The sequence below is a fragment of the Rhinolophus sinicus genome, linkage group LG02 (assembly GCF_036562045.2).
Source record: "Rhinolophus sinicus isolate RSC01 linkage group LG02, ASM3656204v1, whole genome shotgun sequence".
NCBI lineage: Eukaryota > Metazoa > Chordata > Mammalia > Chiroptera > Rhinolophidae > Rhinolophus > Rhinolophus sinicus.
Window position 1 is genome coordinate 52,948,768 of NC_133752.1, and position 26,147 is coordinate 52,974,914.

At 36.0% G+C, this 26,147-nt stretch overlaps 1 protein-coding gene across 2 annotated transcripts in view; it reads right to left on the minus strand.

Annotated features, from left to right (window-relative positions):
• The window catches only part of BMP2K (BMP2 inducible kinase), a 114,998-nt gene that overhangs the window by 68,358 nt on the left and 20,493 nt on the right, over positions 1 to 26,147 (minus strand). For both annotated transcript variants that reach the window (XM_019720179.2, XM_074324418.1), the window contains exons 2-3: positions 4,065 to 4,183; positions 1,012 to 1,117 (exon numbers count right to left, since the gene is read on the minus strand). In XM_019720179.2, coding sequence (XP_019575738.2) covers positions 1,012 to 1,117; positions 4,065 to 4,183 — 225 coding nt within the window. The remainder of the gene's footprint in view (positions 1 to 1,011; positions 1,118 to 4,064; positions 4,184 to 26,147) is intronic.

Sequence of the window (26,147 nt, forward strand, 5' to 3'; positions counted from 1 at the left end):
TTAAAAAGATCATCACAATGCTTTCCAGTAGAAAAGAGGAGGTATACATAAACAATCTAACTTTTTATATCACATATGGAAATAAGTTACAAATACACATCACAGTAGATATTATAATATTAATTCACTTCATTTTCCCCCGTCCTTCCCTCTTTACAAGGCTGGAGTAAATGAGAACATATTTTCTCCATCATCACTACCATCATCCTCGTCCTCCAACCTTCAGGAAATGACAAGACTTCCTGCTATAATTAACAATCACAACTGTCTTAAGAGAATCTAAATATAAACCAGGACTTTCTAGAGCCTAATTACCAGATATAGCCTGGTTTAAAAAAATACAAATAAAAAAACAGAGCAAGTTTGCAAGAAATGGATTAATTGCTCCCTTCATACATGAAAGTAAAAAAAAAAAAATTTCAGGGATTTTTAAAAAGTTATTATCATTATTATTATTATTACATACTATATAAGTAATTATTTGTCTAAAAATACTACATTAGGTCGAAATAAAACGTGTTTTTTCCATCTTCTGATATTCACAAAAGACCCCAAAAATACCAAATGATACAAGTTTATAAAAATTATAGCTCAAACTACATCCTCTAAATTAATTATATTTAATATGTTGAAAGATAACATAGTAGAGTGCTGGGAAAAATCTTTTAACACTAATACTGATACATTAAGCTCTTCTTGGTTGGATTATAAAAATAATGTACAAGGAGCACATGAAGTGTAACTGCTCTTTTCTTGCTTAGATTTCCTGTTTTAAACCCAACGGCATTTTTCTTTGTCCATTTACTTGCTCATATCATTACTGTAGCAACTATGACTATGTTTTAAATATTTTTAATAGTATTCCTTAATTAGACAGGTAATTAAAGCTAAGATTGCAAAAAGCGTCTAGAATAAGGTGACAGATGCCCTGGGAGAAATCAAGACACCTACCTAGTAACCCATTTTAAAGCCTTTTTTTTTGGTATAAAACAAACGCAGAAAAACACTTACCTCGACAATATTCCATTAAGATAAGCACTTCCCATACATTATCACTAACTGAATTAATAGCACAGTCCAAATAACCCACGATATTTTTGTGACCAGACAGCTCTTTCTGAGGAAAAAAAAAAAAAAAATTAAGAATCTAAAAACATACATTTTAAAGCTCTATCATTAACAAGCATTTGAAGTCTTCATTAATGTATTTAGAGAATTTCCAAAAGTAAGAATTAAGCATCAGTATGGAATCTGACACATATCAAAAAGGTTTCTATGGTTCCAATGGAATAGTATTTACATGTAACTGTCAATTTCTGACAGGCAAATAGTCAGTGAATACTTATTTTTAAATTCAGTCAAGAAAAAAGATGGCTCACTCAAAAGTAACAGTCTCCAAAAATGAGTGTGCAGGATCCTAGTCCTTAGGGACTCAAGGAAAAAAAAAAAAAAATCAGAATTTTTATTTATTCTTACTTTTATCTAAAAAAAAAAAATGTTCTAGTATTTACGAACACTTGCATTCTTATTGAATAGTTTTGCATGCAACATATTGCAGTTAATGTATACCTAATTAAGTGGATTGTTGAATGTATTTTTAACTAAATAACCTAAAAAATGAACAAGTGGCTAAAAGAGATTTCTGTAAAGAAACCATAAAGATAATACTAATAATACAAGTACATGGAAATAAGAAGAAAATGGGAAATCTGACATTTTTGGCTCCTAATATAAGACACCCATCAGAATATATTGAGGTTAAAAATAATCATGATCTGATTAACGCACTCTGGAAATTGCAAAACAATTACCAAGAATTCTATTTTAAATCAATTTACATCCACTATCATTAATAATAAACCTAGTTTTAAATGTGTGATGCAATCTGAGATACTGGCTAATGGCAGCACACATGTGAATAACTCATAAATAAAAATACATAATGCGGGAAGGGTCATCAAAAAGAAGTTGGAAGACCACTGCTCTAAAGAGCTAATCTCCCTAAAATATCTTGTACAAAAGCATAGGATTTGAGTGTTGCTACTGTTGCTGGCAACTATACTTTTAGGTCTCAAAATTATACATATTCTATTGAAAGGAAGAATTATGGCACAATATTATCATATCTGGGCTCAAGTTAGAGAACTTAGTCTAAGATTCCCCCATTATCTTGGTAAATCTTTTCACTCTTTTGGCTCATAGCCTTACCTTTAAAAAAGCAAGTCTCAAAGCATAATCAACTCTAGACTAGCTAAAGAATAAGGACAAGTAAAAGCAGAATTCAGATAAATCAGATTGTATAAATGTGGCTGTTTTCAAACAAAAGACATCAAACTATGTGTTGATACAAATAAGAAATCCCTTAGCTGTTGGTTAAGTAGGACTGACATTAATAACAAGTATTTACAAGGATGTGGAAAAACTGAAATATCCATAAATAAACATCTAACCACTACGTTGTACACCTGAAACTAATATAATATTGAATGTCAACTGTAACTGAAAAACTTTTTAAATTAAAAAAAGAAAAACAGGAACATTACACTGCTGGTATGAACATAAAATGGTTCAACTGCTGTGGAAAACAGTTTAGTGGTTCTTAAAAAAAGTTAAACACAGAATGACCATATGTCGCAGCAATACCATTCCCAGATATATACCCAAAAGAACTGAAAACAGGTACTCAAACAAATACACATACACACATATTCATAGCCAAAAGATGGAAACGGCCCAAATGTCCATCAATATTTTCTTTCAAGTCCAATAACAAATGAACAGGTAAACCATGATACACATATATACACACATACAAAAAATAGACTATTATTTAATAGCCATAAAAAAGAACGAAGTATACATGCTACAATGTGAAAATCTCAAAAACATGCTAAGTGAAAGAAACCAGACACCAAAGATCACATAGTGCATGACTCCATTTAGATGAAATATTCAGAATAGATAAATCCACAGACACATAACACAGACAGGTGGTTGCCAGTGGCTGAAACATGGGGAGATGGGGAGCAACTGCTTAAGGGGCAGGGGGTTTCCTCTTGGAGTGACAAAAAAGGTTTTAGAACTAGATCAAGGTGGTGGTTGCACAACATTGTGAATGTACAATGTCACTGAACTGGTTTACCTTAAAATGGTTAATTTTATATTACGATAATTTCACTTGAATTTAAAAAAATTATACACATTAGCACTTGATAAACAGTGGTTGAGGAGGAAGAAGAGAACAGAAGAAAAGGGGGAAAGAAAAGGAAGAGCAGCAGAACAAGAAGCCATCCAGAGTACTAAGAATAAGCAACCCGAGAAAAAAAGGAAATTTTTATTTTTGTAATTTATTTTTTTACTGTTTAGACTAGTTAACTAAGTTACTGAAATTTTCTTCAATATCCTATTAAAATACTTTTCACTTTTCCTAATATTTAAAAAAATGTTTTCTCTTGCTAAAGGATACCTTATATGTTGCAGAGAGCATCAAAAAAACCAAACAACTTTATAGCATGATTTTAAAAACAAAAAACAAAAACTAATTGTCTGTGAATACAAACACATAGTGTGACTGTACTGAAAAATCTATGGGAATGGTAAACACCAAATTCAGAACAGTGGTTTTTGGATGAGAACAGGACAGGGATATGTTTGGGGTGGCATACACTGAAGGTTTCAACTGTCTCTGTACGGTTTCCATTCTTCAGCTGGGTGGTGAGCAAACTGGTGTTTATTACACAATTCTCTAAATTGTTCTATCCTCAAAATTATCCATAATTAAAATGTATTTTAAAGTGAAAAGCAGAGTAGCTTGCCCCTTGAACTACAGTAGGGAAGGGAAGAAAAAAGACAGGTAGCAGTTGCCTATATTGAGCCCTAAGCATGGCTGTTAAGAAATGTACTACAAATTCCCAGCTAATTTTCCAAGTTAATTTAATGACCTTCAAAAGTTTTACTCATGTGCATAAACTAATAAACAGCTTCCTTAAAAGCTGGTTAATGGTATAGTGCAAAACCCAAAGAAAATATACCAATTTTTTAAATGGAATTACTCTTTCACTTACCATAATTGTAATTTCCCTTTTACAAATGGTGAGGTCTGGCAAGTTATTGACATACATTCGCTTCAATGCATGGCGGATTCCACCATGAGTCCGCACCAGGAAAACTGTGGAGAATCCACCTAGAAGAACAAGTACCAATTGATTAAAAAGAATCAGAAACTACTGCCAAAATCATGTCATTTAATAGAGGAGCTTAATCTCAGAGGGAAATAAACTGACTGTACCCAAGACAAACACAAGAACAGTAAGCAACTAATATCGGGGGTTCCAAAAAATGTACATACATGACTATATTCATCTTATGTTATCGGTATATATTATTACAATTTTAATAGTTTTTTCCTTTCTTAAAATGTGTATACATTTTTTGGGCAGCCTCTGTATATTAGATTAAAAGCCATGACATTGGTTTGCCTATGCCAATCATGAAGTAGCATAGAGGACACCATGCTTCTCAAATGAATATTATTCCGTCTTAAGGTTAAAATGCCAAAATTTTATTTTGCATAGTAATACTTCTTATGTAGTATGTGGAAAACGTCTAAAATAACTATATTACTATAGTTTGGCATATACTAGTGATTGCCTACCCAGCAGCCTCTGCCTCTTCTGTGATGACAAAACACGGATGTTATTTAATATGAGACATCAATGGGATCAACTGCATGGATCCCTCCTCCAGTTCCAAGGGACGAACCAATATTGCTCTAAGGTGATAATGGGAATCCCATTTCTTCTTGTCAGTAACTGACTTAAGATTAGGTATGTAACCAGTTTTGGGTAATGGAACATAAGGGAAAGTCTGGTGGGGGTTGCAGAGAAAGATTTTCCACCCAGAAAAAAAGACATATTTGGGAAAAAGGTCCTGCTCATCCTTCCAACTTTTGGATTTCATTGTATAAAGAATATGATGTTTAGACCGATGGCAGCCATCTGTGGCCATGATGGGAAAAAAGAATGAGAGAGAAAATAACCTAGAACACTGACTTAGAATACTAAATTAGACAACTCTGGAACCACCTCCTTCCAGAATGCTTATGTAGATGATAAATGTCCTCTTAGAATTTATGCCACAGTTATTTGGACAATCTGTTAACTGCACCTGACAAAGTTCCATATCTGAAATACATAGCGAGGTATTCTAAAGGGCAATTACTCTGAAACATCTAAACAAAGATTTCCTCCTGAAGTTTTAAAAGTACATCTTGTTATAGGATATTTGTAGTTTAATTATGGTTTAAAACAAAAAAGAGTGTACCACTTTTATCAATTGGATAGCCTTCATAAAGCAGCATCCAGAACAATGATTAAGTCAAAGCAGTCAAACGAGAAGTTAACTGGGGATAAACAATAGGGGGAAAGAGCTCTTAGGACACTCCTGAAACAGTATAGATTCATTTCAGATTCGCCAAATCCTGCAACTGTAGTTAGAAGAAAACTTCACAAACTACCATCTTGTAGATTTGGATTTCTACATATATAATGTAGGAGAAATCAAATTAACCAAGAGAGAAAAAGATACTTGGCAAAGGTACTTTAAGTAAGAACTGCAGGGCAGTTCTTTCAAAGAAGCTCATTTAGCATTAATTTCATATGCAAATATTAACAAATTAGTAGTACTAACAAAGTGCTACTTAAACTACTCTTGAGTTGTGTCAGAATTATTGAATTGAATTGCCGGACACCCAGTTGGTGTCAGAGAACTGTTGCTGGAATGCAACTACTTATCTAGTAGTAGTAGTCACAGATATATTTTATCTTCTGCTTAGAAAGAGAAGTATGCCCAACCAACAATTAAGAAACTTTAAATCTAACCATAATTCAGAATGGATCTGCAATGATCATAAAGGGCCTCAGAGTCAGTACCAGATAATTCGGAGACATGCAATATTGAATTAACAAGTACTTAAAAAATATTTGTTTGTTCATATAAGTAGACTTCCTTACAGGTCTGCAAAGCACTTCTTTAAAACTCTTGCAGCTTCCTAGCCATATCATAGAGCAGACCTAATCCTGTTTATCAATCGGCCTCTTCCACTAGGTGTTAAGCAATACAACTGGGGCCTCACACAACAGTAAATGCAAAATGAATAACCAATGTGTTTACAGCATCTGTAAAAACACTTTTGAATTAACCAAATGGCTCTGAAACAAACAAAAAAAGAAGTACTTTTTAAAAGCCTTGTTAAAACTAACATACACTAGCTTCTTTGACATAACCTGACTATAAGTAAAAACGTTTCCTAGTTAAAAAATTAATTTCGTCAAGCATAATTTGCATTCAATGAATGACTCTCAGCTCCTAATCAGTCAGTACTTTCTTTCCCAAGAACTGAAAATCCAACTCGGAAGAACTTATATAAAATTAGATACTATTAAATGTTTCCTGTAACCCTGGTTTTCAATGTTATTTTCTTACCCAGTGCACTGAGGGGACACTACGCATTCCCCAAAATGGTAGACACTGTCAATAGGATTAGGAGAATAATGTATCAAAATTGAGAAGCACAACATTAAAAAACTGATTCAGCAAGGATCCTCAGTGTATGCCAAAATCCTTGATGAAAGGTTAATGAGAAATAAGATATTCACATGGTGCCAAAGTATCAAGAGGAAAAACATTTCTTTACAAGGAAGAAATCTTGGCATGGTTAATATCGGTATTAATATTGACATTATGCGCTTCCTAATGTGATGCAATATGAAACAAACACCATCACCTATGAAGTACCTCTGCTAAAAACCTTTAACCTAATAAATTATAAGGCCTAACCTACAGTTTAGAAAACAGGGGCTAGAAGGAAAATAATAACACAAAGAACAATCAGACAAAGTCTGAGATATTGATGCTTGGGTGATTGTCTTGTACACTGTTCCACATGTGGAGTGAAAAAATGAGGGTGTCAGAGTTATTGTAGAATTTAAAAGACATTAAAATAAAATGCACTACATACACGTAATCCTTGATTAAACCCAATTTTGAAAGAAATTACAAAATACGTTTTTGTTAGTGGTGAACTGTTTGGAAACAGTGGTAGATACCACGTTATTTTACTCATTGATACTTAATGGGTACTTAAAGCACATACACATTCTCAAAATGGATATATTATCCTATATAACCACAGTACCTCTGTCCCGCCTAAGGAAATGAACAATAATTCTTCTAAGGCATAGTCCTTTTGCAAAATTACCCGTTTTAAAAAACACACAAGGAAAAATATGGTAAAATATTAGTAGTTGAATCTACATGATGAGTATGTGGTTATTCACTGTACTACTATTTCAAGTTTTCTGTATATTTTGAAATTTTTCATATTAAAGTTGGAAAAAAAGAGCAAGAGATGCACAGGATGCTTTTGCTCAGGTAATTCCTCTCTGCCTGGCCACCACCACTGAGAACTACTATTTTACAAGACACTGCCACTGGTTATCCATTCACAACTTCCCCAGAGGCACCGTAAGTCTCTCTGCCACGGAAAATGTTTATGGTATCCTGGATACCTCCAGTTCCAACAGCCCCACACACACAAGCACTTCCTGTTTAGGAAAGACTGGGCTTTAGCATTGTTTATTACTATCAAGTTTGTTTTCCTAGGGAATGGAAGGAGAGAGTGGATAAAATTACACGTGGTTTTTCTGTATTGTATATATCATCAGACATCATGCAAATCAACAAGAGAGGAAATACCAAGCTGTCAGCAACTTCTGATTTCAACCACTGCCAAAGAAAATAATGTCTTTTGAAAACTGCCTTCAAGATAAGTGGAACACACATTTATTTGGCAGTGGGATTTGAACCAGAGGAAAGATTTGCCTACCTAATGACCACTGTCCTGTGGTACATCTGAGTTTCGTAACCTTAGGGTAAGGCAATGACTCCAGGAGTGTCTCTTAAAAGTAAAAGTATTCCTAAAGAGGGTTACTTACTTAGATTTGTGCCAAAGTTATTGTATCAGGAAGTGCTAGCTAGTACAGTGCAATGGAAGAGTCAGGTCCATCTGATTGGGCAGGGAATGGGAGGAAGAGGAGTTAGAAAGCGAAAAGAGCACAACATTCATGCAGCACTGACAACATACAAAGCATTTCCAAGAGTTTATTTATTTATTTAACTCTCGTAACATCATGAGGCAATTTAACTGTTATTCCCATTCTGTAGATGAGGAATAAACCAAGAACTGAGAAAGAAGGTAAGCAGCTGGTCCAATACCACAAAGTTGGTAAGATGGAATCAGGTATCTTTCTTTTTCCTCTTATAAATATCATGTTCTAATGATTTTTATATCCACACCTGGCCTTGCCAGAAGAAAAATCTAGGTATACAAATTACAAATGGAAGGATCTGGGAACAACATTACCATTTAGGAGGAACAAAAGGAAAATGGGGTAATCAAGAGAGAACAATGCCCTTCCACCCCCCGAGTTTTCTTCTCCACAGAACTTGACTCCATAGGCAGTATCCTTTACAGAGAAGGGGCCTGTAGGTCAAAGCTTTATTTGATCTGGTCTGCACAGTACCTTAGAAGATTGTAGTACACTTCAGGTGACAATCTAGATTTTTCGGTTTCTCTTGAAAAACTTGGACATCAGGAAACAGCGGGTACTCATTCTATGCGACATTAACCAGAGGGAGTCAGCTGTTGTCCCCTCTGCACAGGGCATCACAGCTCCGTCCTCGCCACTGCTGCACTGCACTCGCCGGCCCACTTCACTCCTTTACCTGCCTGGCCTCTGTGGGCATCCGAGTTTGAAGCCCCTACAACAGGAACTTTGAAAAATTTCTCCACCACCATATTTACACTCGTTATACTTCCTCAGGGCCTCTCTCCGCAAGTGGGCAGTACGTTCCCTGACAGAGACCGCGTGCACCTCACTTATCAGAGTGTCATCAATGTCGACCACGTCACCTGGCACTCAAACATCTGTATGACTTAACAGTAATAAACTGGTTCTACTGCAAGTAGTTCTAATTGATAAACTACAATTTCTATGTTGATCTCCTGTAAATAAAAAACAATTAATCACTAATTCATCACTTCCCCTTGGTGTTGACTATAGTACTTCCAATATACACTACAAATTCTGAAAATAGAATTTCACCTCTTTGCCATGTTTCATTCATTCTTTCATTCATTCATTCAACAATATATATTAACTGCTCACAGGTATCAAGCACTGTTCAAGGTGTTAAGTGCTAGGACAAAACTAACTAGAAGTTTACCCCCTTGTCCCCGCCCCCAGGCCCCACTCCCGGGGCTGACTTGCTGCCCACTATAAAAGATTCTGGTACCCTAAGCTCAGGGCTCCTCTCCCGTAGGCATGTAAGGTATCACTGCGCCCTTTCACACAGCCCTGTGGGAACTAAGGCTCTGGGAACTGGAGCCAATGCTGACACTCTGGTACAGCTATTGCTGTGAGTAATAAAATCCTTTGCCTCATCTCTTCTGCCAGCGTAGAGTGAAAATCTCAAACTCTTAACAGTTCTTGACAGACAACAGGGAAGGTTTGGGGTAAAAGAGCAAGAGCACAGCTGGGCACATGTCATGTTAGAGATGTCTATTAGACAACCAATTGGAAATATGGAATTGGCAATGAGATTTCTAAGTATAAGGTACAGAGGTCAAAGCAAGGGACACATATTTAAGAAGTATTCTCACTTGTATGTTATCTTTTATCATCTATCATTTATAGACACAAGAAAGAGAACAGTTGTGTTCTTACATCCTAAAAAAAAAACGTTTGCACAAAAGAAAATCATTATTTAATAGTAAAGCATCATTATATTTGTTAGCAAAGATGTTCTAGAATCAATAATCTTTTCATACACTCTTGGAAGATGTGGCAATTAGTAAAATTTTTCCACCATAAGCATATTTCAAGAGTGCATACCATATATCAAGAGCCTTAAAAATTTCCATATTCTTTGTCTCAATTTTATTTATAGAATTCTACCATAAGGAAATTATTAGTGAAGATGTGTAGACCTATTTTGCCAGCAACATAAAAATTATTAAATAACATCACATAGGATAGCACTTTGCATGCATTAAAAATGCTTCCACAAAATGTTAATATAACTATAAAACATATACTACATGAGACACAAAATAACCTCAATTGGCTTCAGGTACAGCTCAATTCAGGGCACCAAGTTTCTGACGTTCAGCCAATGAAATTCCATTTTTGGTAAACTAATTTGAGATTGGTTCCTTCTGTTTGCAGTTAAGAGAGTCCTAAACAAGCCCTGGAAGCTCGCCATTATTTGTAAGGTTATTTCCATAGGCACGCAAATGTTACGTATGTCTCATTAACTGAGAACTCTGCACAGTCATGCACCACATAATAATGTTTCTGTCAACAACGGACCACATACTCGTATATAATGGTGATCCTGTAAGATATTAATGGAGCTGAAAAATTCCTATCACCTTATGACACTGTAGTCGTCGTAACATCAGAGTGCAACACAACACCCACGTTTGTGGTGATGCTGGTGTAAACAAACCTACTGTGCTGACATTCATATAAAAGTATAGCACAGACAGAGAGAGACAAATACCATATGATCTCACTTACATGTGGAAGCTAAAGAAAAGAATGAATGAACTAATCAGAAACAGTCTCAGAGACATAGAGGAAAAACTAAGGGTTGCTAAAAGGGAGGGGGGTGGGGATAAGGGGGAAGGTGAGGGGATTAGAAAGCACAGTCAGTAACCACAAGATGGCCACAGGAATACTAAAGTCAATTTGGGGAATGTAATCAATAATGTTGTAAAGATTTTGTAGGGTATCCGATGGACACTTGTCCCATTAGGGAAACCACCTCAGGGATGATGTAGATGCCTGATCACTGCACTGTACACCTGAAGCTGAAGCTGAACAATAAAGAATGTCAACTACAATTTTATATACATATATAGTTACAAGAAGAGGAGTACAGCATTAGGAATAGAGACAGTGGAAATGTAATGGCTGTGTGCGATGTCAGAGGGGTGGTAGATGGGGGAAGGGGGGCTATCACTGTGTGAGGGATATAAATGATAAATGTCTAACTATTACATTGTTTTGCGCACCTGAAACTTAAAAAAAAATTGAAAATAAAAAGTATAGCACATACAATTTTGTACAGTACATAATACTTGATAACGATAATAAATGATTATTGTACTGGTTTATGTATTTACTATGCTATACTTGTTATTGTTATTTTAAAGTGTCCTCTTTCTATTTATAAAAAAAAGTTTGCTGTAAAACAGTACGCCGTGTTACGCCTGCAGCAGCCCACACATCTTGTGTTTACCATGTCTCTTGATAGCATCATTTTTTTGCATTTGATTTCTTCTCGTGTCGTTTTGTACAATAACACGCTGTACAGGCTTGCAGCCTACGAACAATAGGCTGTACCATACAGCCTAGGTGAGCAGTAGGCTACAAAATCAAGATTTGTGTAAGTACAATCTATGATATTCACACAACTACAAAATTACCTAACGCCACATTTCTCAGGATGTATCCCCACGGCTATAAAACAGTTCATGACTGCATATAAAAATGTTTCCAAGCTAGGGGTTTACTAACAAAAATCAATGATCAGCATTATGATCCTCTTAGGTTTTAGGTACTAAGTAACAGTAAGACAAAATAAGCTAATACCATATAGACAGTGTCCTAAATACTTAACATCATTTTAGGACCCAGTTTGTAGTAAACAAATAATATATTTGCATATGTAGATATTATATGCCCAGAGACTCAAACATGAATAGTCACCAAAGTTACTGGCACTGATTTTCCACATCACTGTCATAATTTAACACAATTCTCTAACAATTCTGTTTGAAAACAGACTTCAGAAACCATCATTCCAATAACTATAATGTAGGAAATTTCCCATTTTTTGAGACTAGACAAAATTTCAAAAACAGTTATAAGTTGTCTCTAACCAAGTCAACTAAATGAAGGGAGATAAAGTTTTTGGTGGGTTTCAAAGTTTTTTGGGGGAAAAGTGTGGCAGTCATACATAACAGATCAGTAAATTAATCTGTGTATTTTATAAAATGGGTCTAAAATTCCTTAAATGACTTCTAAAACATGTTATAAGTATTAATGTCTTTATCAATGGACAAAAAGAGAGCTTCTTGATAGATACTACTTGGTAAAACAACCCTCATTTATTTGTATATTTACCAGAACATCAAATTCATTATCTTTCACACACCTACGTACCAATTTTTAAAATTATATTTATAAAATTCAGAAAGGGAGAAGTTCCTACTACGTTTAAAATTAACTAGCCTTGCATCTGTAATCTCTTGATCTTATTATATATGTATATATGAAATTCTAATAAGATAGATTTATTTTCACTTGCAAATATCTAGCAACACATATAACCATAGATTTACAATTATATATAAAATTAATAACTAAATGGCATAATGATGATGTACTGCACAATTACTAGAAAGTGCTTTTTACAAACACACCTGCCACTAAATACTTAGTCAAGTATATACGGTCGTAACTCCCTCAAGGACTCAGTCTCATTTGTAAAATTATGTTGACAAGTACAGATAATCTCCAGGGATTATTTAATGCTCAGCTAGAGATAAAAGTAGTCTCAAATGTCCCACAGTCTAGTAGGAGATATGGATAAACAAATAAAATATTGTATCATAACAAGTGGACTAAAAAAGTTATGTTCAAGGCACATGGAAACAAAAAGAAGTTGTAGCATGTGGAGGAAAATCAGAAAAGGTGTCACTAAAGAAGTAATATATGAGCTGAATCTTACAAGAATGTATTATAGTTTTCAAAGTGGTTAAGTAAAAAGCATGGGGGGAAACAGGTGTAAAAATATCGGGGGCAGGGCAGCACTTCCAAAATAGAAAATTAATGACCTTCAAAAATCTGTTCCTCCATGAAAGCAATGAGAACACCAGGAAAAATTGTCAAAACCAATTTTTTCACAACTCAGGGAATTACCCAAAAGCTTACAACAATTTGAGGAGCTCATATTCAAGAAAAATGACTGAATCTCAGTAAAAAGAGTGAAATTCGTGACATTTTCTCTCCCAGCCCCACAGCAGTCTTGAAAAGACACAGCTCATAACCACTAACTGCAAAAACTACTAGCCTCGCAAATGCTGGGGGTAACAAAACAAACTTGGACTCACCGAAGAGACCAAGGCTCATCACCTGTCAGGCAACTTCCCTGAAAAGCTTCATGGTCAGACTTTGTCTTTGTTTGACCTAACTCTGAACTCACACTGTGCAAAAGCTTTATCACCACAGCGTTGGTTGAAAACAATCAGCAGCAGTTGTGTAACATTGCAGCCGTTTTAGGCAGTGATACAAGCTGGGGATAATAAGAGGCTGACCAAGAAAATTTCATAGAAAAATTGGAAATGAGATGTCTGTAGGGGGCTTTGAAAAGCTGACACATTCCTGGGAATCTAGAAGGCTATGCATACTCATAGGGCATTATGCGGCCCAAGAAAGATCTGAGAAGACCCAGCCTCTCCTCTCACCTCTGGCTGATACTGAGGCTCTGCACAAAAGGAAGTGAAGACTAAAGCAGCGTTGTAAAGAACACTGAATTCATGCCAACACAAACACAAAGCCCCTCAGCAAAAGCTGAAAGGTTTATGGGTTCCCAGTGTTTAAGGGAATACCTGGGCTATCATCAGCTGACCACTAACATATCTGAGCAGAGATTTCGGTGGCAACTCAAAAAAAATCAGACTTTACAGAATCAGTCCAGGAAAGTCACTAAATTAACAACAAAAACAAATACTGGAGGATGGAGACATCTGATTCCCAGAGTTGCCACATTATTTAAAATGTCCAGTTTTCAACAAAAAATTATGAGCCATGGAAAGAAATAGGAAATTCTGGCCTATATAGAGGGGGGAAAGCAGTCGAGAAAAAGTCTCTGAGGAAACACAATTGTTGGACATAACAGACAAAAACATTAAATCATCTATTACAAACATATACAAAGAACTAATGAAAACCATGCCTAAAAAACTAAAGAGGGTCCCAAAAAAATGTATATACATTTTAAGAAAGGAAAAACTGTATTAAAATTGTAATACTATATCCTCTTTCTAAAATTTATATCAAAATGTAAGGAATCCAAAATCATAAAAAGAACAAAGTTAGAGAACTTACACGTCCCAATTTTGAAACTACCTGCAAAGCTACAGCAATGAAGACAGTGTGGTACTGGCACGAGGACAGACATATAGATCAATGGAAAAGAACTGAGAGCCTAGAAACAAGCCCATACATTTATGGACAACTGATTTCCAACAAGAATGACAACACCATTCAATGAGGAATGAATAATCTTTTCAACAAATGGTGCAGGACATATGGATATTCACATGTAAATCAATGAAGTTGGACCTCTACCTCACACCATATGTAAAAATTAACTAAAAATGGATAAAGACCTAAACATAAAAGCTAAAATTATACAATTCTTAGAAGAAAGCATAGATATAAATCTTTGTGACTTTGGATTAGGCAATGATTTACAGACTTGACTCCAAAAGCCAAGTGACAAAAAAAACACACTGGAATTCAGCAAAATTCAGAAAGTTTGTGCTTCAAAGAACATTATTAAGAAAGTGAAAAGATAATACAAAGAATGGGAGAAGACAGTCACAAATCCTTTAACTGACAAACATCTAGTATCCAGAACCCAAAAAGAACTCATACCATTGAACAGTAGAAAGAAAACTATCCAACTTTTTAAAGGGCAAAAGATTTTAATAAAAATTTCTCCAAAGAGTTACACAAATGACCAATAAGTACTTCAAAAGATGCTCAATATCATTAGTCACTAGAGAAATACAAATCAAAACCATGAGATACCTCTTCATACCCAAGAGCCTCGCAGTGATCAAAGAGACAGTGAACGTGTTGCCAAGGATGTGGAGAAACTGGAAACCCTCAGAAATTGCTGGTGAGAATATAAAATGGTGCAGCCACTGGGGAAAACTTTGGCAGTTCCCCAAACGTCAGACAGGAATTCTATTCCTAAAAATATTCCCAGAAGAACTGAAAAGATTCACACAAAAATCTGTACACAAATATTCATAATAGCATTATACATAATAGCCAAAAAGTGGGGAAAAAATCCATGTCAATCAACTGATGAATGGATAAACAAAACATGGAATCATATAATGGAATATGATTCATTCATAAAAGTGAATGACATATGGATACATGTTAAAACATGGATGAAACTTGAAAACATGCCAAATGTAAAAAACAAGACACAAAGGTCAAATAATCATATAATTCCATTTATATGAAATGCCCAGAACAGGCAAATCCAAAAAGAAAAGAAACAGATTACTGATTCCAATGGTTTGGGGCAAGAAAGGAGGAATGGGAAGTGACTACTAATGAGTACAGGGCTTTTTGAGGGGTTCATGAAAATGTTGTAGACTTGGTGGTGGTTCAATATACTAAATATACTAAAAATCACTAAATTGTACACTTTAAATTGAATTCTATGAAAAATAAATTAAATCTCAATAAAGCTCTTATTTTAAAATTCAGAATATGTCCAAAGAATAATGTCTAGTTCCATATAGCTGAAGCACAGGTCCCAAAATAGGAAATAATAGATAAGGCATAGTTAAGTCAGATAGGGTTCTAATCATGAAAGATCAATGCTAAGATGTTTGAACTTTGTCCTGCAGGACATGAGGAAACCATAGAGAGATTTTAATTAAAGGTTTATAGTCATAATATTTGCATTAGAAAGTAACTCTAGTAATTACATCCCTACCGTGTTTCCCCGAAAATAAGACCTAGAGGGACAATCAGCTTTAAGGCGTCTTTTGGAGCAAAAATTAATATAAGACCTGATATTATATTATTACATTATCATATTACATTGTATTATAAAGACCCGGTCTTATGTTATAGTAAAATAAGACTGGGTATTATATTATATTATATTATATTATATTATATTATATTATATTATATTATATTATATCACATCATACCCGGTCTTATAGTAAAATAAGACCAGGTCTTACATTTTGCTCCAAGAGACGCATTAGAGCTGATTGTCTGGCTAGGTCTTATTTTCAGGGAAACATGGTATACAAGAGCAATCAAGAGAAAAATGAGAAAAAAAGAAAAATACCACTTATAATAGCAAGAAAAAACAAATAAAAGCACCTTATGAATAAATAGAAGATGCATAAGGGCTTTTGGAGGGAAATTATAAAATTTTAATAAAAGACAAATTAAACAAGTGGAGTTTTTGTTTAATGGAAAAGAAGGCTCCATAATATAGTTTGAATTTCTCACAGTATTTGATAAATCCAGTGTAATTCAAATAAAAATCCTAGTAGTTTTTCATGGAATTGTGTTGTCACGCAGCAGCCTACCCGTCTGTCCACTCGTACCTGCCCCTAAAGAAAGGAGAGTCTGTGAGACGGATCCTTTCAGGGACTTTGCTTCACCTTTGTGCTTGCACCTTATGTCTCCCTGTTTGGCCCCAGAGGATGGCTGGTTAGTCAATGATAAGTAAGATTCCCCACGGAGCAGGGGGGGCTGGAGGGGTACAACTCAAGACAGGCACAGTCGAGTAGGGACCAGCAGGAGAACCCACGGGGTTGACAGAGGTGGGCATAGCCCCCCACCTTCCCCCCGGTTAAGGAGAGCTTCTGCCTTTGTGGCTGCATTCCTTCCCACAACCTGCTTGGGAAGAGATTCAATGGTGTAATAACATCAGTTTTCCATCTATCCATTTCAGTAGGTTTAAGCATAAAGGTTCAGCTGCTTGCAGGCAGGGGTAATTAGTTAAATCAGTTTCTTAGTATAATGTGTGGAATGCACAGACCTTGGAGAAAAAAATGTTGCTTTCAGGTGTGTGCATCAATAAAAGCCACAGGACGGCCCCTTTCAGGGCTCTCAGTCCTTTGAGGCTGTGAGACCCTTGGCCCCTTAACTGTCATAACTTTCTTGATTTCTGCATCTTACTTTCTTAACCCTTCGCCCGCCCCTTCTCGTTCGCTCACTGCTTGTGTTGCGCTGGATGCCACAGAATTGGATACACTGATTCTAAGATACACATAGAAGTGCAAAGAATTAAGAATAAAATGAAGTAGTAGGGTTAGTCACTTTACCAATTATCCATATAAACTCTAGTAAGATTATATGGTGATGGCATAGAGATAAACAAAGGACCACTTGAGCAAACTCAGAAACATTTATATATGAGAACTATAAAAACTGATAAATGACATCAGAGATATTATACATCACTGGGAAAAAGATTAGTCAATTACATTTTGCTTGAACAACTGAGATGAATGAGGGAATTTGATCTTTACCCCATAACACATCAAACATAACTCTGACGGTCTAAAGATATAAATATGAAAAAAATTAAACATTAAAACTTTTAAAATAAAATAGGAAAATGTATGTATGACTTTGAAGTAGGAAAGAATTTCTTACATTAGATATAACAAAATACAACTCAAAAAGATGAAACTAATAAATTTGACCATGCTAAAATTTAAATTGCAATTTCTGTTTCTAGCAACATGATAGACTACAGATTCAGGAAGAAAAGAAAGAAAGCTTCCTGGTACAGTAATCCTTAAAATGCTGGATAAAATAATGAAGGAGGCAGATCTAGAAAATTCCTTACATCTAGAAACAAGAAGCATGAATTTACAAACTGCACTAGAGCCACAAAGCCTGGACCCACAAAACACTTCACCCCCAGTGTGAAATAGAAACCAATACACCCCGCACATGACACCAAAGAGATACATGCCTTGGCCTTGGCTCTGAAGGAAGTGGGAAAGTTTCCTGAGACTTTCTAAGCATGATTCTAATTCTCAAAGATTTGGAATGCAACTACCTGTGTGACCAAAAGAAAATTTTAAGCCAACAATTTAAAGTAGCCCCAGGTCGGTATACCCAAGAGTATGGTAGCTACGAGGTGTGATCATAAAATATGGTGAATGTTTAAATTTAAAAAATTTATTACAGTAAAAGACACACTGCTATTCATTTCCCTAAAAATACTCCCTCTCGCTTCTAACACCCTTATCCCACCATTCTTGCCACTTTCTGAAGCAGTTCTGGAAGTCCTCTTTTGTGTCTTTAGCTGCGCTGTCATGGCTGCCTCGATGTCCTGAATTGATTCAAAATATTTACCTTTCATGGTCATTTTGACTTTCAGGTAGAGCCAGCAGTCGCATGGTGCCAGATCCAGTGCTTAAGGTGGATGAGGACACACTGTAATGTTTTTATTTGACAGAAATTGCCGTACCAGAAGCGAAGTGTGGCATGAAGGCTTTCCATTGTGATCAACAAATATGGTGAATGCTGCTGCCGAGTGCCATCCAATAGGAAAGGCAGGGATCTTCAATACGGGAAGTGCCACGTCTAACACTATGTGTCAAGTTTCAACCTGTTCAGTGTAGTCAGTCGGATGTGAGCTATGGTTGAGAGAAGGTGTGTTTTAAAGTGTGCCGTAAATCATCCTCCTTCACGACAATGCTCTGCGTCACACATCACTTCTGGTATATGGCAATTTCTGTCAAATAAAAACATTACGATGTGTCCTCACCCACCTTATTCACCAGAGCTGGCACCATGTGACTTCTGGCTCTTCCCCAAAGTCAAAATGATTCAGGACATCGAGGCAGCCACGACAGCACAACTAAAGACACTCATGAAAGAGACTTCCAGAACTGCTTCAGAAAGTGGCAAGAATGATGGGTGTGTTCGAAGTGAGGGGGAGTACTTTGAGGGGGATTAATGGCAGTGTGTCTTTTACTGTAATAAATTTTTTTTATTTAAACATTCACCATATTGTTTGATCACACCTTGTACACTCAGACCTCCAACCAGTGAGATTCTATGGATTGTGAGCACAGAATAAACAAAAAATTTAAAAAGGAAGGAAACCACGGAGTACTCAAGAAAACCACCACCAAGAACAAAAGTCAAAAGAAACAACCAACTACACAATGAGACTTGAAAAAACTAAAATATACTAAAATTACCAAACACAGAATATAAGACAACTATGTTCCACATAATTAAAGAAACAAAAGAGGAAAATTAGAGTATAAAAAGAGATTAAGATGTCATCAAAATTGACAAGGACCCCCCCCCGCAAAAAAAGGCCAAGCAATTTGGCAATACAAATTGAATTTCTAATATGAAAAATGTAACTGAAAAAGGTAAACAGCAACTGAAGAACACCTGAAGGAAGAGACAACTGGAAAATATACACATATCAATGCAGCAGAATGCTGATATATATACCAAAATGTTGGACAAAGGGTTAAAGATGAAAAATAAGAGACATTATGAAACTTGGAATATACAGTGTGAAGATCCAATATACATTTCTCACCTAAGAGAACTGGGAAGGGGGATTATTAGCATAGATATGATTGAGAATTCTCCAGAACTGATGAAAGACACCAATCACCAAATTCAGAAAACCCAAGAATTCTAAAATAAGAGAAAACCACATTTATACCATCACAGTGAAAGAGTACAGCACCAAAGAAAAGACATCAAAGCCACCAGTGAGAAAGAGCAGATTACCCACAAAGGCAATTATAGTGATTAGCAACTTCTCAACAGTAAAAAGGAGGCAGTGAAATACCTTCAAAATACGGAAACATATTATCTGCCTAGAATTCTCTATCAAGAAAAACTCTATCTAGAATGAGGATAAAATAAAGATTTTTCAGACTAACAAAATGACCTTCACTAAAGGAACTTTAAAGGAAGGTGTCAGAATGAAGAAAACTGAGCCTAGATGAAAGGTCTGACATATGAGAAAGAATGATGAATTGAACAAAGATAATCGCTATTAAACACTGACTTGTAAAACAATAGCATAATGATGTCTAATCTGTGGCTCAAAGAAAAGTGTAGATACAAAATCCTAGACAATATCATCATAAATCAGAAGAGAATGATGGTGATAGCAGGTAGAGCATTCTAGGCTTCTTGTAATATTTGTGAGGCATATAGATATTAACTTTATTCTTGTGTTAAACAACCACTGAAAGTACAGGGAATAAAATATATAATTTCCAATTAATAAAAGGGAAAAAATGAAATGAAGGAATGAGAACCTTCATCGGTCCAAACAAAGCAAGAAAAGAATTAAAATGAAAAATAATTAGCGGGGCCGGCCCGGTGCCTCAGGTGGTTGGAGCTCCATGCTCCTGACTCCTAAGGCTGCCGGTTCGATTCCCACATGGGCCAGTGGGCTCTCAACCACAAGGTTGCCGGTTCAACTCCGAGTCCCGCAAGGGATGGTGTGCTGCGCCCCCTGCAACTAGCAAGGGCAACTGGACCTGGCGCTGAGCTGCGCCCTCCACAACTAAGACTGAAAGGACAACACCTTGACTTGGAAAAAAGTCCTGGAAGCACACTGTTCCCCAATAAAGTCCTGTTCCCCTTCCCCCCGCCCCCCAAAAAAACTTAGCAAGCATTGTTTAAAGAGATTGAAGGAGTCAAGGGCAAAAGCTGGAGACAAATTAGAAAGGTATTTTGTATGAAAAAAAAAAGGTCTCAAAAGGATACATGAGGACCATTAAAATAAGAGAGGAGTCAGAGTAGGTACGGGTGAAGAACTTCTGCCTCATCTATACTGTTGGATTATAACAAAGTTATTTCTGTATTACTTGTGAGTCACACACACACACACACACACACACACACACACACACATCCTTACCGTGTTTCCCCGAAAATAAGACCTAGCCAGACCATCAGCTCTAATGCATCTTTTGTGGCAAAAATTAATATAAGACCAGGTCCTATATTAATTTTTGCTCCAAGACGCATTAGAGCTGATGGTCTGGCTAGCTCTTATTTTTGGAGAAACACGGTACCTACTTCAATAGTCCAGGCAATAAAGTTATTCATAGGAAAGAGATGACAAATGAATCTCTAGTTTCTCACTTGAGTGACTATGTGTGGGCTCCCCTTTCAACCACAACAGATAAGTCATTGATTTGGTAAGTTCAGATTTTTTAAAGTTTTGAAGTATATTTTAATAGTTTGATATGTCTACAAAAGAGGCAAAGAAGCCTGGATTGCAGAGATTTGGGGAATTTGTGTTTGTAAATCGATCCATCACATAGAGAGACCATGGCGGAATAAAGGACGGGTAAAACACCAACACTAGGCAAAGGAATAACTGCTCAACGAGCACTATGGGATGTTAGTCTAACTCCATCTTAAAATATTTTGGACAACTGCTATTTAAAAAAAAAAAACATTAAAAGAAAATTAATTATTAGAAACCATTTTGAAATACACTGAAAGGTTTATTAAGCTTTTAAAATATATTCAACCCCCAAAAACTTGTTTATACTTTTAATATGCATTACATTTAGATATTTCTTACATACTCGTAAGCAAGGCAAGTCAATCTAAAGTTCATTAACAAATGAGCTGTTTGCATTTTTTATTTTAGATATTTACTTTGTAATACAAATTATATTTTTATTAAATAAAATCAGCTCTATTTTAAAGTTTTGAAGATATCTGTAGTTCAAGCCATTTAAAATATTAACATGAAATTATCAGAGAAAGCAAAATCCATTTTTTAGAACACATGAAAATTTAACTAACTTGACACTAAACAATTTGCACCCATTACTACATTCCAGTGTTTAGTTCATTAAAGTAGAATTACAATCATACACAACAGCCTATGATTAGCAAACAAAAACCACTAAAAACTGTACTACTAAATGTACATAAGGAAGTTAGGAAGCATGGTAATTCTACACCATCCAATCAATCCAAGTAAAATAAACCTTTTTTTAAGTCACCAAAGATACAGTGCACTGAGTGGGATACGTTAGCTCCTCCTGGCACTACCCTTTATCACCGCACTGGCCCTAACATGTCCATGCTTATGCATGCACTTTGTATAACAATCTCAAGTGTGCCAAGTAAACACAGCGCCTTCTGTAATTACTTCAGAAGGGGGAGGAGAGGACTACTGAGAAAAATCCCAGCACAGAGCCAAAGTATCAGCAGAAAACCAGTATCTATTACTTCAAGGCCTGATACCAAAACCTTGGCTTAGAAAACAGATACATATTTAAACATTCTGTGTAAGCCTAAGCACAGCACACTTTACAGTGTTTCAAATCGGTTTATCTTGATGTTACTAAACACAAATAAGACTCAAATGGAAAGAATAGCTTGTGTAATTCCTCCTTTTCAAAGACAGCTCGAGTCCATTTTGATGAATTAGGCCTGTCAGGCAGAGTAGAGAATATCCTTCTCACCAACCTCCACCATTCCTGCGCTTCATATTCCATTGACTAAATAGTTTAGCCTACTACTAGAAAACCATCCGGTATTATTACCCAACTCAGGATATCCAACTACTTGGCCAGCCCCCTGGTAAATGACGGAGTCTGCTTTCAGCCTGAATTGTCCAAGCACAAGGCCACTTTGAGCACTGAGGGGGGAATCGTCTGGGCACAACTGTAACATATTTGTGACACTACTGGTATGACCACAGCACATAGGAGGGAAGAATTTGGTTAACCTCTTCTGATACTCAGAGATTAGACGAGACACAGCCTTACAAACATTTATGTACTTCTGATAGAAAAGCGAAACATATTGAGAAAACTACATAAAACTCTACACACACACACACATTTGAATCAGCACCAGAATCTCCTCCAATGAAAAAAGTATTTGTATATAGGTGAAAAATCATAAATTCTCTACACTTTCATTCCCAACATTTCCATGTATAATATAAGTACTTATAGTCACTACTAAGTTACTAAAATACACATCCTTGAATATCATTTTTTAATTGTAAACATCATAGAAAGTCATGGAGTCTAAGGGCAAAGTATATGCTTATGCAGTCTGAAATCTTCTGCAGTACGTGTGTATATGTACATTTTCCTGAGGAAATGGTTTATATTAACTTTCATTAGAGTCTCAAAGAAATACACAATCCAAAAAAATGTTATTTTTTTACTACTTTTATTGGAATATGCAACAAAGAGAACTTTTTCCAAATTCCGGTCCTCTATATCCCCTTCCTGAAATTGTCCACGTAACTGGCTTCTCAGGGTACCTGACCCTGTTGGCCTCAGATTCCTTCTCCATAACAAAACGGGAATGGTGCTATTGCCCTGTCTACTTAAGAATTGTTGAACACATTAAATTTAGCAATTCAGGAGAAAGCTCCCTAGACAATTACAAGTCTCTATCAAAATATGATAACTTCTTTACGAACAAATTGTTTTCAGAGTAAAATAATTCACAGAAATTCAATAGAAAGAAAACTGAAAAAAAAGGAAACAGTTTTTTCCTCCTTCAGTGTGGCTCTATATGTTAACAACGTTTCTAAAATTATTCCCATAACCTGAAAATTACTTTACAGACTGTCCCCTTTGACTTTAAAGACTCAGGTAATAAAGGAACCTTTGAAACAGTTCAGTTTCTCGCAGACACCCAGCAGGTACTATGTTCACTTTTCCTTTGTTTCTTTCTACCAAAATCTTACAAGATTTCTTGTAACTCTCACATTCATGACTTCCATGTTGTTCTCCACTGACCTGACTTACTGTATGTGGAGAAAGTAGTTATTTAGAAACATACCAGATTGCAAGCCCTTCCCAGATATCATCTATGTCTTTTTATCTTTTGATTCCTCAGGCTTAAATGAGAAGGTAATAAGAATATATTCCTAATTAAAGGCAAATTATCTTCTCCCAAAGTCATGATAATCAAAAAAAATTTTTTTTTTTTTTTTTTTTTTGGCATTACTGGAAAGGTCAATCCAGTTACAATATAATATAAAACACATGGGACTAAGCTTATAAAGTTGCAGGACCCAAATGAATAAAAACTTCAGAGAAACATAAAAGATTTGAATGAAATGGAAAGACATGCTATGTTCCTGGAAAGAAACACTCAATACTGTCAATATGCTAATCCCTCCCCCAGCCCCTCCAATCCCAGGTTAATATAGTTTTCATGTAATGCAACCAAAATCCAAACACTGCAGAATTACAGAGTGCTTATTAAACCTGAAGTTTTCTGTACCTTTCTCTAAATTTAGGATTAAATCTCTGGGATTTAAGTCCAAAAGTCTATTCAATAAGCACCCCAGACGGAGTTTAAGAACCCTTGCATTAGCTCTGCTATCTATGAATGATGGATCTGAAGATCATTAACGAGTAAGCAGATATTCATCCTGAACTACTTTGATCACTTTTGGGGATATTTTTTTCTCTCCCTCCTTGGAATCTGGCTAAAGGCGAATGTGACCTGTGGAAACAGCAGCACTGGCGTCACCTGGAAGCCTGCTGGTAATGCAGAACCTCAGATCCCACCCACACGTACTCAATCCGAAATTATTTTAATAAATCCCCAGGTAAGATTCATATACTTATTACAGCTTGAGAAGCAGTGTGTTAAAGAATAAGACATCCCAAAATTATGTTTAAAAACAATACTACAGGTGAAACAAAGCAGCTATTCAAGTCAAGAGGCACGCGTACTCCCTGAACGTCCCTGCTCTATCACCAGCCCCTGGGAACCCTCATCAGAAATCCCATCCATAAGACTGGAATAAAATCACTGTGTTTGACTTTCCTTTATTTTCACTCACAATACCCTTTCTCTTCCCCTTCCCCCATTTTCCCTCCTGCAGTGGAGAAGTCCGATTTTAGAATCAATGTTTTTGGTAGTAGTTTTTTGGCAGAACTGAAAATGACTACACATAAACTTAGTTGTCTACTAATACTACTTTTCTCCCCCTTTTCTTACATCTCAAAACTTCTCCATTCCTAAACCCAAAGCCTGGATATTAAGTCTCAATCATCTCTCACCCATTTCACAATTTCCTTCTCACCAGAATATCTGTTGGGTTTCAAAAGCATCAGATTTTAGCCAATTTTTATATACTTCTGTTAAATTTGTCTTTTCTTCCCAAGTTCAGCATCATGCTAACCTCTCCTTGGGACTGCCTGGCCTTACAACTGTTAAGTACAGAGACCTTCACCTTCAATTTTCCCAAGTTCCCCTCAACAACATCTTGTCCTCTGTGACTCTACAACCCATCACCTGCTTTCTCAGGCTGCCTTGAAAGCTCTCTGAACCCAATTACCATGCTCATGCATCTCACCCAAACTAATTAACTAACCATCAGATGGAAGCTCCTCCTATATTCTTTTTGTCAACAAATAAGTGGCTGTTCTAGCCTCTGAAACACATTTTAAGTAGGACGCAGTATGTGAGTTTACAGTTCTATTTCGGGAGAGAGACAAAAATAAGTTACTATGGCACATTGTGATGAACCGTGTGGGCAATATGTGAAGTAAGAAGGGCTGTAATCAAATAATTATGTTTGGAATACCCTCAATCCAGCACTCTCTTCACTTAATCAGGCCCTGAAATTTCATTGTCTTAGAAGCCTTTCTTGATGAGAACTGACAACATAAGCCAAGAATCTATAACCCAAACAGCATTGCAGACCTGACTCAAAGTAAACATGCAACCACTTAATTCACGTACCCAATTCAGTGGTTTATTTATATAATCCCACTTAATGATTAGGGATAAATAGAAAGCAAACATCTGTAACTTCATCTTTGGAATTTATTATCACTTTAACCCATGCTTAATATTTTATTTTCAACCTCTGTGAATACTCAAATTAAAAAATTCACTCATTTGATCAGGTTCCCAGCATGAAGTGTATGAAAGCCCCGATTCAGTAGTGGACTGTGTTCTGACAGCTTTTAAGTCTAATCTTTGGCATTCAGAGTATTTTCCCACAGAAATAATCCTACATGTGATATAATCGGGTTCCCAGGTCAACCTGCAGGACTAATAGAACCGTTACACCTACTGCCTCTCTATAGAAACCTTTCTGTGGAAACATTCATCCAGGGTTCCAACTTGAGAAGCCAAGGACGCATCTCACCACACCACCAGCACCACCTTTTTTTTTTTTTAATTAAAGTTTATTGGGGTGACAATTGTTAGTAAAGTTACATAGAT